The following is a 14,302-nucleotide window of genomic DNA, read 5'->3' on the forward strand; positions in this document are numbered from 1 at the left end:
GTGAAGATGATTACTGATAGAACTGGCTTATTTATTAAGCTTTAGAACTCCTAACATGAAAAAATAAAAATAAAAAAAAATTATTTTTAATAATCTTAAATTACACATTAGCCAATTTTCATTGATTATAGCAAGATTATCTGTTGAAACGTATTTGATATTCCATATTTGAGAATTTTTTTTCAAAATTGAACATATTTTCTAAAATGAGATCAGCAGATAAATTCATAGAAATTAAATTAGTTGAGATAGATATCGTTTTGATTCACTTTCTATTTATACCAATGATTCTGTTTCGACCCTCCTATCACCAACAGAAATGAAGGTGACTCCCCCTCTCCCATCCAACCTGATTTGAATCCAGGGTAAAATTATTGTTGCCAGAAATACAATTAACGTAATGCACCAATATCAAAAACCTGGTTTAAAACAATACTAACTTTCCATTCAGACTGGCAACACTGATATGAGCATTCATTGTTTTGTTTCTTTTCTTAACAATCGTGTACGACGTCCAATATATAGTGTTTGATGAAGGACTGACAAGAAGGCCATGTGGATTGTCAACATCTGAACACAAATAATACTTTATGAGATGATTAACACAAAACAGAGCTATGAGCAGGCAACTAACGAGTCATTTGAAATGGCAGTTTTAGTAAAAAGTCTGGTCTTTTAAAGTAATAACAATTTAAAATTTCGCCCTATTTCATAGTAATAACAATTGTAAGTTTAAATAAATTTTATTGGTTGATAAATGAGAACAACAAGCACAATAAGAACTATTAAGAAACAAAAAGGAAAAATTTTTTAAACCGTTATTAGGTACTATAAAATCGAGCCAAATTTTTTTGGACATCCTGTATAGCAGAGGTGGGCAACATACTACGGCCCGTGGGCCGAGTCCGGCCTACGACGAGATTTTGACTGGCCCGCTGACTATATCCAACCACACTCTGTAATGTGGTCCGACGCATCATTCCTGAAAGTTGCCGATCGCTCTACTCTCACCGCAATGTCAGTGCGAGCTGGTGTAATGAACAATTGCCTCAGTGAACAAACAATTGCGTTAGCACACTTGTTAACAAACAATATAAGGACAAAGCAGAGAGCGTTGTAAACATTCCCCACTACTGTTATCAGTTATATTAATATTTATATTCTAAATATAAATAGATTTTAGAAATTAGATTTTATACCAAGTTTAATTAACCATGGAATATCCCACGTAACAGAAACGTAAAGTCGACTGAGAGTGTTTAGCATTTAATAAAGATTGGATACCGAAGTATTTTTTATAATAATCCGGCCCGCCGAAGACTTCATCTTCCCACATCTGGCCCACCGACTAGAGAAGTTACCCACCCCTGCTGTATAGTGGAGTACACAAAAATTAAATAGTTATATCAAGACAACAAGTGACTTAACTTGGATATTTCCAATAAATACTTGGGGACCGTACGACTTTGTATAAAATTTAAGCGTTCCACAGTGACACAAAGTTGGGAAGCCCTGCTGTATATGAATTAGGGATGGGCCGGGATTCGGATCCGGACTCTGATTCGAGTCGAATCCAGGCATTTTTTGGACTCGGATTCGATTTCGAGTCCACGTCGTTTTTACCGAGTCTATAATCAATTCTGTTTTTACTAATTTACGCATATGTTTGTACTTTTACCCCTATAAATAAGGTCTGGAATTATGGAAAAGCATTGTAGTCAAAAGCTTTTTATTTTTCTATTTGACATGTGGGAATTTCTAAATAGCCGCCCAGAATTGACGCAAGGTGGTGGGCTGGAAATCCAGTTCACAGCCAAGGCGCACATTGACCCACGTTTACGCTTGAATTATGGCAGCTTAAAAAGAAGAAAAATATATTTTTAAATTGATTCAACAGCTATCTGCGCCCAAAATATGAGCTACGGCGTATGTTTGTGAGCGCCCGATGCTGTAGTATGGTCAAAAACGTGTTTTTCTACTTTTACATTGTGACGTCACGGACTCGGAGGATTCGATTCGAGTCCTTGACCTATTACTCGGTTCGTCGAATCTCTGTTATGCCGGACTCGTCCCATCCCTAATATGAATACCCTTACCAGAGATTATAACATTCTCTAGTTCACTTCCATAGACAAAAGCATCACTATTAGGTAATATTCCTAATTTGAGGAAGCCATCTATCCAGTTGTGGACGCCCAATTCTAATACTATGACATTTTTTTTTATTATGGTGCCCCCCAGTACCCCTCAAACATTGTACACCCTGAGTACATAAAAAAAAAATCATATTCAACACCCTTACCCGTTGTAATTACACTCTCCAATCCGCTTCCATTGATAAAAGCACTTCTAATGGATCCCCGCTCAGCATCTGCCCAGTATATTCTCTCGTTAGCAACATGGTAGGCTAATACAGTTGAATTTGATAGATAGGGCGTTGTAAGAGCTACTGTCGCACTGTAGTTTAAGTTGTCTGTTTGGAGGCCTCGAATCTGGAATATTATTTTTGATAGTTGGTGCATTGTGCTAGAACAGAGCCCAATGAGAGGTGATTGGTGTGAAGTACAGTACCATGTTTCTTTCTGACCCCCACCTGACAAAGTCATCTGAAAATTATGGACGACGGGAAAACTTAATGGGGGTCGCAGTAAGATTTTACGACACTAACTTACGTAAAACGAAATATCGATCAATTTTGAAAGATTTAGTACTGAGACCAACATCACCGAAATGGAGGCAAGATTCCATCTTTTGTGCGAGAATATGCAAGCACATCTGTCTCATTAAAGGTATTATAAATTTTATAATTTTCTTTTTAATTTTTGTTGTTTTATTAATTTTCCTTTCATTTTTATTTTAGTTCTGGGGGGTTGCGAAAGAAGCTTGGTCATGCCAAGTGGGTCGTAATGAAAAAAGTTTGAAGAACACTGTGCAAGAAGATGGAAATGCGATGCAGAGGTGAATAGCGTACTAAACGAGGGTTTGTCTGTCAAACCTTGTCGTGGAGCAGTATATATGAGAGGAATTTTAGTGGTTGCCAGGTAGTTCATGTAACTGCCAGCAAGCAACAGCTTCTTCTTAAACAATCCATTTTATATATCTGCAATGAGCGAATTTTAGTGGTTGCCAGGTAGTTCATGTAACTGCCAGCAAGCAACAGCTTCTTCTTGAACAATCCATTTTATATATCTGCAATGAGCGACATGGCTAACAAATCCCATACCTGACATAAACTGGTAAATGGGCGAAAGGCTGTAATTCGCCATACGATTAGGCTTTCCAATCGGCTTCCCTTTAACCAGGGTAAATATGAAAAATTCGGTTCCATTACATTTGAACCCACGTACATTTGAACCCATGACAATTGCACCTGTATGCTATTGCACCTATGGAATTTTTTTTGTTTCACGGATAGTTAAACCCATACTAACCCTAACCCATGGGTTTTAGCACCCGCATATAGATTGAACCCGTGGATATACGCATGGGTTCAAATGTACATGGGTTCAAATGTACGGTCACCAAAAAATTCTAATCTATCACCTACCTCTCCTGGAGACACATAGAACAATATCTTCGACTCTTTATTGCATCTAAAACCATCGCTATCAAGAATATATCCATAAGGACATTTGCAGGTGTAGTTTCTTCCCGGATGAAGATCTTCTGCATATGAGATCAGGCACATGCCGTCACAAAGGTTCACCTCGCATGGGTTTAGAGCATCTGGAAATATAAGATTGTTATAAAGTGGCGTAAAGTATGGCAAGCATGATAAATGCTTAATAAGATGAATTTTTTTGTGCATGTTTGATATTGTATGTATAACAACATCTCTATAATAAACACTTATCACTTAAATGTAAAAAAAAAACATATAATAAACACTTTTACCACCACCAAACTCTCAAGCATCTAAAATAAATAACTGGTTAACTATTTCCTTACCAGGCATGGCCCCAAGGAAAGAGGCTGGTTTACTATATATATTGCTTTCTTCCTCTTAGATAAATGAGACTAGTGACGAGATAAGGTCCTGTAGAATAACTTGTAAACTATTTTTTCGTGCCCAACATGGATTGATAACGCAGCCAAGCCCAGCCCTCACTTTCCCAAAAAAAGAGGAATCTTTACTAACCTGGTTGCCTGCTTTCGTGATAAACTTTGATATCAAAAGGTTGCACGACTGATAATTCAACAACGGTAACGTTTTTCCCAGTCCATTTATTTGCAGACACTATCATAGTGGTTCGCCAATCGGTCCAGAAGATATGATGACCGTATAGCGCTATCGAAAACGGATGCGTCAGCCATTGATGATGTTTTAATACAATATAAACATCGCTGCCGTCGTACTTCATTGATCTTATGACATCTGATCTGGAATATAGTATTTTTATTTGTCATTTTTTGTTTTTTTTAGTATGGAAATTTGCCTTCTTTTCTTGTGGTCCAAAACGACTTCACGAAAAAAGTCATATCTTTTTGTTCAAACATGCTACAAACTTTGCTCATGTATCGTTGGAGAGCTTGTTTACGCATCTTTCCACTAACTGGTAATGGAACACACACTACAGGGTTACCCATTATTCATACAGAAGAATAAAAGCAAACAAAATATCTTACTTGGCATCAGCCCAGAACACTCTGTTGGATAAGTAATCAAGTGTGAGCCCATTAGGCCAGCCGTCCTCTTTACTTTTGGCGATCCAGATTGCTGACCTCTCCTCTCCACCCATTGTGCTGCGCTCAACTCTGGCTTTAGTTTCTTCCCAGTCAGTCCAAAAGAGAAGCCTAAGAATTGCAATTTAAAAAAAACTTTATGAGACCCTATATATTTGGGGTGAAGTAGACCTTGAGAACAATTTAAAAAATGAACAGTAATAGCTTCCATTGGCTGGGCTGGCGGTGTGCCGCATCGTGCTAAGCGTTAGGAATATGACTCTTCGTGGGTTCGCAGGTTCAAATCTTATGAGAGATAATTATGTGCAAGAAAATTGCTGGACTCCTTGCCATCAGTGGCGCAACCAGGCCGTTTTCAACGGGGGGGGTCCGACCGGAATTTACACAGTGCAACCACGACGTAAGTCGCAACGCCACTAGGTGTCGCCCCGCTGAAACACGATAAATTGCTCGTGGTTAAAAGGGAAACGCCATCGATTAAATCCCAGCCTTTCGCTTACCTTTCACTCGTTCATTAACGGCGCTTAGCTATGTCTTGCACCTCGTGGGTAGCAAAACGCCGTTCATTACATTCCTACGAATTGCTAACGAAAAGCTGTTAATTATTTTCAACGTTTCTCTCGCTTTGCGCCTGGTGGGTAGTGAAACACAGCTTGAATAAATTCCAGTGTTTCCCTCGTGCCGCGCCTTACTCGTTGGGTGAATTCGTCAAGACTAAAAACACTTGCACTTCTTGCGAAGGGACCTTTCCCCGACCCTAACCCCAGAAAAATTTTAAACTAAACTGAAGCTCACCGGAAGACATAATGACAATTAAAATAATTGATTTACAACTAATTTTTGGAAACACAACTAAAAACTGACAAATTTAATGCAGGGATGTCCAAATCGAACTTAAATTCAAATATCGCAAACTTTAAATACTGTTTTTTCGTGTTTATAATAATCCCAAATATGGCGCACATATCCTAGCGTCGTCCGTTGTCCATGTGTGGTTCGGCAATATATTACAGCTGACATGAAAGAATTTCGATAAACGCCGATTTGAAGAACTTATAAGACTTCGAGGACGTTTTTGATTGAAAATATTTTCTTATCGGGTATTTTAACTTAGTCGAGATGGTTTAGGCGTCCTCGGCAAATTGTGTCTTAATTAGTTGTTTTCATCCTCAGTTTCGATAGTGACCGAACATAACAGGAAATGTTTTCATTTCTTCTAATTTAGCACGTATAAAATAGCTCTTAAATAGTATTTAATATCTATCGCGGATTTCGTCGGCATCCGGCATTGATGACAACATCGTTTAGTTTAAGTTAGCGGTATTCATTTACAAACAAAAATACATAACAGCCGACATGAAATATTCAAATCAGCGCAGAATTCAATAATAAAACACGTTTTATGGTCTTAATATGCACATAGAAAGAAGAAAGGACAGAGAAATAACGACTAAAAACTAAGAACGGTATGGTATGTTTGTGTACTTTTGTTTACCATCGTCATCATAATCAAATTAGGTAAACCCGATTCCCAAATTTCCGTCCGCCAATAATGGAGAATGAAGATGGAAAAACGTGTTTTACTTTTTGAGTCAGCGTTGATTTGAATTTTTCATGTTATGTGTTATAATTTTTTGATTATAAACCAATACCTCCAACTTAAAATGAACGATATTGTTATCAACGACGTCAGGACTCGGAATAAAGATAAAATCTCCGATAGAAACCAAATAATATTTAGAAGCTATTTTATTGATTGCAAGAAACTAAAAAATTTCCCGTTAAGTTCGATAACTATCGAAACTGAGGATGAAAATAATTAATTAGGACAGGATTTGCTTTCAAGTTTATTGCCGAGACGCACAACATATCTTGACTAAATTGAAATATACGATAACAAATGTAAAAAATTTTTAACCAAAAACGTCCTCGACGTCTTATAAGCACTTCAAGTCAGAGTTTATTGAAAACCTTTCACGACGACTGTTAGTTATTGCCGTGCCACACATGGCTGCTTTCGATTGCGATAAAAAATGAAATAATTGTGGAATGTTTTTAAATCAGAACGTGGACGGGGGCGGTAGGATGTTTACGGCGTTTTCGGCCTTTCATATGTAGAAAATTTTAGGTTATTCGAAGCAATATTTTTCCGAAAATAATTTTCGTATCCAGATTTTCAGAGTTTCTACTGCATTATTATAACATGAAGACGGGTGGCGTTACATTGCGTCAAGATGATGAAGCACGAGAGTATTCGTCACAAGAGAGAGAGAGATAGCATTATGCTATTGTCGCTTTCAATTCGCATCGACAGCGCGCGATTTCTACTTTTTTGAGATAACATATCTCATTTTCGAATACAAACATATACGCGGGGTTAGCGATTATTACGTAACTATCAGCAAAAAGGTATGATTGAAGTCGGGCGGTGTTAAATTACGTCGAGGTGATAAAGCACTGGAAAAAAGTAGTTTTCACCGGATTGTTATGACCGTGGAACGACGTTGTTTTAACGTAGAACAATAATAAAAAAAAACGAAATTCAAACGGGGGGGACACGACCCCCGTAACCCCCCCGCTGGTTGCGCCACTGCTTGCCATAGTAGGTTGCATCACGGTACAAACCGATAAATCAGACTGTTACTGTTCTGCTTTATTCATTTCAAGCACTGCATTCTTTCACTTTCGTTTTGCTTCATTTATCATGTTCGCTCAGGCGTGAATTTTGTTAATCTGTATTAATCGATGTATCGACTTTGAACTGAGTTGTATTGTCAACTTTACACAGACAATCTCAAGGCTCAAACACAATTTATTTGTGGTATAATACTACTAGTCACTAGATGATAATGTCACTAGATGTCAGCAGATACTTACCCAAGACTCGGATCCAGTGCAACAGAAATAAATCTGATGCACAAGATAGCATGTAAAAAAAAAAGATTGCTAGCAATGAAGTCAGTATGAGTTAGTTTTAGTATATAAATAAAAATGGCGCGGCGCGGCGTTGTGGCTCAACGGGCTAAGCGTTAGGAATACGCTCGCCACCGCACCTCTAATTATTCTGCATGGGTTCGCAGGTTCGAATCGAATTCGAATGGTTATGTGCGAGAGGATTGCTGGACTCCTCGCCGTCGTTGGGTGGTTCACGTAACCGCTGGTCGGTTACGGCTTCCTCCACCACCAAGTCCATGCTTTCGAAAACAAACAATATAACTAATTCCATACCCGACTTGGAATGGTAACCGGACGAGAGGCCGTGGTTCGCCATATGGATAAGCCGTCTTATCGGCTTTCCTCTCCCCCGAGATAAATATGTAAATCCTATGTAAATCCTCCTATGTAAGTGTAACTGTTTGCTACATTGTCCTTATTGTAAAAGTTGCGAGTTTCTGGCAGACACTTGAAGAAAACATGAAGTTTTTCCATATATTTTCTAATTATAGTTGCAAAGATATAAAAACTTTTGCAGGTGTGATGTATTATAAGTCTGAAACAATTTTATTGGTATTCATGTTGTATTTTCTCCCTCTGAAGTTTTTTTCGGAGCCAGACTAGGATTGAAATGATGATGATTGAATTCAAAATTAATCAAATTTCTTAACTATACTGTTCGCATGAAGTATATTCCCGCCCATCTAGAGCTATGTTCAGAGACGCAAAACAGCTTATAATTATTATTTCTAAACCAGTGTTCCCAAAGTTGATTGAGCGGGGACCAAAATTAGAAGCTGATGGATATTCGATGACCAGGAAAGGGGAGCGAACGCAAGGGGCCTATACAGAGGCGTATAATTAGAATACCGGTATATTTGAATTGTCACGAACATTGTATCTTGCTTGAAATTTTATATTAACGTAACAAATGCGGTATCTATAACACAGAAGGAAAAAAACATAGGGTGTTAAACTATTTCACTCAAGCTCAACAGGCCATAGTAAATGGTTATGTTATTTGTGATCGGCTTGCACGCCGCGATTGGTTTGGAAACCATTACTCTGAACTATCCAACTCACCCAAACTTTTCTCGTGGATCAAGAGCAACAGCTCTCGGACTGTGCATATTCCCGGCAATGAGTACAGTGCGATTCGTTCCATCTAAATTAGAAACTTCCATCTGATCAAGACTGGATTCCACAAAGTAGATGTGTCCTAAGTTGAGATAAAAACGATTAGAATTTTCGGCGCTCCAGAAGTATGTGCGCCAAGATGGCAGACACCGGTACGAAGTATGTGTATTAGGTTAGGGTCAGGCAATAATTTTATTCCAATTTTTCTTATTTTTGTTCTACTACGAGTTCGGGGACTAGCCAAGTGACTTCCGTAGTATTTGTACCTGAAATTATGACCTAACCCTAACCTGTACCCAAAAGATTCAGTAATCTAGAACGATTGCCACAAAAGTTATGTTCTCTCTAAAACTTGTTTCAAATGACCTGGATTATATTTTTTTCGTCACCTTAGTCCACAAATTAATAAAAGTTATATTCCAACCTGCTATCCAATCGATAGCCATTCCTTCAGGTGTCGCAAGACCTTGGTTGATCAAAACTTCTTTGTTGGTCATTTTGAGATGCTTGTTCTTTTCTAAAAATAAGTTTAAAGATTTGATTGCATATCTTGGAGAAAAGGAAAGGTGATGAAATATCTTAAAATATGATATGGGATATGGTCTTTAATTCAGTTACCATTTAAGATAGAGAATGAGGAAAGCTAATCAGCCAATGTGAATGAATAGATTTTGATAATGAAGGGTAGAGTTGTATTTTGGTATTCTTCGGAATCAGATAGACACTCAAACTGAAATTTCATTCAAAACGGAAATACACACAAGTCTCCTAAATTAGGGTTGGCAAAATTACGACTCACGGACCAGATCCTGCCCATCGAAGTGTTTCATCCGGCCCACTCGTGTCTACCACTCGTGACACGACTATAGCTCTCATGAAATATAAATTTCAGTTGAAAATATCGATAAAAATAATGTCATAATGACCCCGATTAGGAGCTCCTGAAGTATGCGAACAAAGATGGCGGACATCGGAACGTAACATGGGTAACAGGTTAGGGTTAGGCGATACTTTTTTTCCAATTTTCCTTATTTTAGTTCTATTATCAGTTCGAAGACTAGCCAAGAGCCTCCCGTAGTATTTATACCTAAAATTATGGCCTAACCCTAACCTAGTACACATATTACATTTCGATGTCCGCCATCTTGGTTCGCATACTTCGGGAGCCCCCCCCCCCCGATTGTCACATTGTGCTTCCTATGATTACATAAATGTTGTTGGACTAGCCCAGTTGTTGGACTAGCTGTTGTAAACAAACTGATTCATAGTTTTTCATATTGAGTTTTGAGCCTTCAGTAACCAAGTCTATTACCTGTAACTGGCCCACTCAGAAGGGTAATTGCCGCCCTGTCCTGAATGATTACAAATTCAGGAATAAAATTAAATTTGAAATCAATTTGGATATTTTATTCATTTTACACATCTTTGCTTACCATCATATATTAACTTTCCTCTGACAATATGATCGTCCAGGACATCTGAGTAATAGATCTGTGAGTCTTTCATATGGAAATCTATAGCAATAATATGTTGAAGTCGACTCGCTACTATTGTTGATAACAAGTTGTATTCGGGAGCGCTGTCAAGGCGATCCATGTTAAGATGAACGCTGCAAACAAGAGTGTGATGTTTAGGATTCACATATTTATCCCGGGGGAGAGGAAAGCTCTTAAGGCGGCTTAATCATATAATGAACCACGACCTGTCGTCTGGTTACCAGTCCATGTCAGGTATGGGATTAGTTAGCCAGTTATTTGTTTTAGATGAATGAACTTGATGGTGGAGGAGGCTGTAACTGACCAGCAATGGTATCAGCCAGGGTACGTGAACCACCCAACGGCGGCGAGGGGTCCAACAATCCTCTCGTCCATAATTATTCCCGCATGGGATTCAAACCTGCGAACCCACGCAGTGTGATCAGGGGTGCTGAGCATATCGTTTAGTACAATGCGCCGTACTGCCAAGCTAATGACAATTATCAGTCAGGGTCAATTGACACCCTAAAGAAGTGTTTTCAAACTTTCATTCCAGTTGTAATTACATAAATTTTAGAATACAAATAAGCCATTACCTTCTGATCGTATGTCTGTTAGAGAACAGCACAAATGGCGGAGGTCTCTTCTTTTCAAATCGGCAAGTTTTCTTATCGCCAGCAAGAGTCCATCCAGGATTGCATTTACAGACGTAAGCAGGATGAATAGGAATGCATATCTGAGAGCAGATACCATGCTCGGAGCAGTAGGGAATGTCTAAAGTAGAAAGATGTGTAAAATTAAGAACTTTGACGAAGTGTGTGAGAGTTAGCTGTGGGTACAGCATGGTGGAGGTCTGAAGTTCGAAGAACCGCCCCCATTCCCTCCTTTTAAAATGAAATAAAATTGTGCCCTAACTCTAACCTGGTACAGATACTATGAGAGTACCCAAACAATAACACCCCATCTAAGAATTAGACGTTCTCTGCACTAAACCACCCCTTCACAATTCCTTAGGTTAATTTTTTGTTTTTTTTCCTTTGGTTTTTGAAGTACGTTTTCATTCAAAAAAGATTCGTTATTTAAGTGCATACCCTAACTCTATAAACCTGACAGTTTTTATCAGGAATACTTGTTTCACAGCAAATTGCTCGTGCGGCGATTTTAATTGGCAAATTTTCTGGACATGATGTCCACTAACACAAAGAAAAGTAGTTATCAAGCATCAAAGCAACTATCGAATAATTCACTTTTCTATGCAAAACGCCTACCTTCACAATTCCTTTCATCAACCATCAGTCTTCTTCCTTTCGGACAATAACACTGGAAACCGTTCTTGGTTTGATTGCATTTGTATCCACAGCCAGCATTGGCACAGGTATGGTTGTAAACTAATGTAAGAAAAAGATTTGGATTGTTATAAACAGAAATTTTGTGGGCATGATGGCCTAACGGTAAAGCTCCTGAGCTAATAATAAGTTTGATACGCCAGGGTTTCCCAAACTGGACCCCTCCGAGTCTGTGATCAGCGATTTCTCTACACCCTTCCCCCTCCCAATCCCCCCCCCCAGGCCCCCCTATAGCGGGTGAACACGACACTAAAATTTGAAACAGTCTCCCTAATTTTGAGGTGCGATTCCACAGTTATTCCTAACTGAAGTATAATTGTATATAGAATATGGCATATTTATTAGTGTAGATCGTTTGCCAAATACAAAAACACATTTTCATAAGTTACAAATAGTTTTATCGCTAAAAGCAAAACAGTTAACGTCCACATCCCCCCCCCCCCCCCCCCCCTAGAATGAAAAGCTGGGAAACATGCTGTCCGTGATGATTGCACAAGGGGACCGCAACGATATAAAAAGAGTCTGAAACGTACACAAATCGGCAACAATCGGCAAATCGATAATCCTATCGAATTGCCGTTACCCTGCAAATAATTAAGATTAGTATGTTTTGATTTAGACCTTGAGTTTTATTTTATCAAAATAAACTTTATATTTCCTCGTAGTTTGAGCACAGAAATTGATATGACATAAGATGGGTGTCCCTAAAAAATAAGAATCACAAAAAGGAATCCGCGGCCCAAAAACCAGCATTAGCGCAGGTTGCACACTGATGGAAAAAAATTAGCAGGATTTTGAAACAAAAAATTTCCTGGTTAGCCATTCGCTTAAGTCAACTCATCAACTCTCGCCTGCCCTCACCCCCCAATGGCCTCCTTCATAGAGAATTATCGTGCTGCCATATAAAACTAGGAAACAATGAAAGTTTTCCCAAAAGCATGAGAGGAGTATACCTACAAGGCCGCTCAATTTATGGCAAATTCATCCAGTGATCACACTCAAGTAACCAATGGAAATAACTACTAGTTAATGGATAAGATAGGATGTTTATCAAGGGGAGAGGAAAGACGATAAGACGGCTTAACTATATGGCGAACCACGTGTAGTCCAGTTACCATTCCATGTCAGGTATGGGATTAGTTGGTTATTTATTTTCGGAAGCATGGACTTGATGGTGGAGGAAGCCGTAACCGACCAGTGGTACATGAACCACTCTACAGTGACGAGATTTCCAGCAATCCTCTCGCACATAACTATCCCTGCATGGGATTCAAACCTGCGAACCCACACAGAGTGGTGACGAGCGTATTCTTAACGCTTAGCATGATGTGGCACATCTTGGTAGATGAGAAGATAAATAACATACCACAGTTTTTTTCATCTGATCTGTCTACACAATCTGCATGTCCATCACATTTAGGTACGCAGTCGTACGTTCCAACCGAAGTAAGGCATCGATGCTGTAGAGAAGAAACGGAATTTATTGAACTGAGAATAATTAAGGCAAGCATAAATGACCAAACTTCATTAGAAGGTCTTCTCATATAGATCAGAAGCTGTTTTGCCAGAGTTTTTAGGATTACGAGTGTAAAAAATTGACGTATTCAAATTTTATGCACCAAGCATTAATGAACAATATGGCGGCTCAGCGGTGTGGCGCACTGTGCTAAGCGTTAGAAATTCGCTTACTGCAGCACTTTTGATTGAGCTGAGATGGTTTGCAGGTTCGAACGCACTGGGGAATGATAATGTGCGAGAGGATTGCTAGGTTCCTCACCACTGTAGGGTGGTTCACCGCTGGTCGATTATGGCTTCCTTGCCCCCCCAAGTCCATGCATCTGTAACAAATACTTATCTACTAATCCCATACCCGACATGGACTGGTAACCGGACGAGAGGCTCGCCATATAGTTAAGATGTCTTATCGGCTTTCCTTTTCCCCCGCGATGAATATGTGAATCTTTTGTAGTGTCATGCGGAATTTGTAAGATAATCAATCAAATCGGAGACTGGGATGAAGGGGCTGAGCACATTGGCTCTTCAGATTGAAGACAAAACGGTAAACGTTACAAATTTCAAAAAATGAATTTTTCAAAACCATTCACTTATCCAACAGTGAAGAGAATAGGGTGAGGCTTCGAAAAGATCTACATATCTACATATATATTCTGGGGGATAAGAAAGCCGACAACACGGCTTAACCATATGGCGAACCACGGCATCTTGCTCGATTACCAGTCCATGTCGATTATGGGATTAGTTAGCCAGTTATTTTTTTTTGAATGCATGGACTTGATGGTGGAGGAAACGGTAACTGACCAGCGGTACCCTGCAGCGGTAAAGAGTCTGGCAATCTTCTTGCACCTAATTAATCCCACATGGGATTCGAACCTGCCAACCCACGCAGAGTATTCAGAGGTGCGGGTGGCGAAGGTATTCCTAATACTTAGCACGATGAGCCACACCGCCCAGCTCAGTCAAACTAAGGTAGTTCCAGTCTCCCTAAGCCCAGCAAAAAGTAATAGATTGCACTGTTAGTTTTGTTGGAAGCAAAAGTGTTGAAATCCGCCCAAATACAAAACCGAGAATATCGGTCGGAGACCAAAGATTTATCGATCTAAAATTAGGGGATCCCCCAAAACAGAAACTGTGGTTTCAATTCATCCGCTCTTACTTCATAGCGACACCGTGTGTCTCATCACTAATTAATTAAGAACTCGCTAATTA

The 14,302-nt window shown here is 39.1% G+C and overlaps 1 protein-coding gene across 2 annotated transcripts in view; it reads right to left on the minus strand.

Annotated features, from left to right (window-relative positions):
- LOC120329279 (prolow-density lipoprotein receptor-related protein 1-like) overlaps positions 1-14,302 on the minus strand; it is a 151,017-nt gene that overhangs the window by 99,277 nt on the left and 37,438 nt on the right. For both annotated transcript variants that reach the window (XM_078118342.1, XM_078118341.1), the window contains exons 27-37: positions 12,942-13,035; positions 11,498-11,617; positions 10,826-11,003; positions 10,188-10,363; positions 9,179-9,271; positions 8,701-8,836; positions 4,627-4,794; positions 4,139-4,380; positions 3,548-3,726; positions 2,303-2,492; positions 441-570 (exon numbers count right to left, since the gene is read on the minus strand). In XM_078118342.1, coding sequence (XP_077974468.1) covers positions 441-570; positions 2,303-2,492; positions 3,548-3,726; positions 4,139-4,380; positions 4,627-4,794; positions 8,701-8,836; positions 9,179-9,271; positions 10,188-10,363; positions 10,826-11,003; positions 11,498-11,617; positions 12,942-13,035 — 1,706 coding nt within the window. The remainder of the gene's footprint in view (positions 1-440; positions 571-2,302; positions 2,493-3,547; positions 3,727-4,138; positions 4,381-4,626; positions 4,795-8,700; positions 8,837-9,178; positions 9,272-10,187; positions 10,364-10,825; positions 11,004-11,497; positions 11,618-12,941; positions 13,036-14,302) is intronic.

This window comes from Styela clava, chromosome 12 (assembly GCF_964204865.1).
Source record: "Styela clava chromosome 12, kaStyClav1.hap1.2, whole genome shotgun sequence".
Taxonomy (NCBI): Eukaryota; Metazoa; Chordata; class Ascidiacea; order Stolidobranchia; family Styelidae; genus Styela; species Styela clava.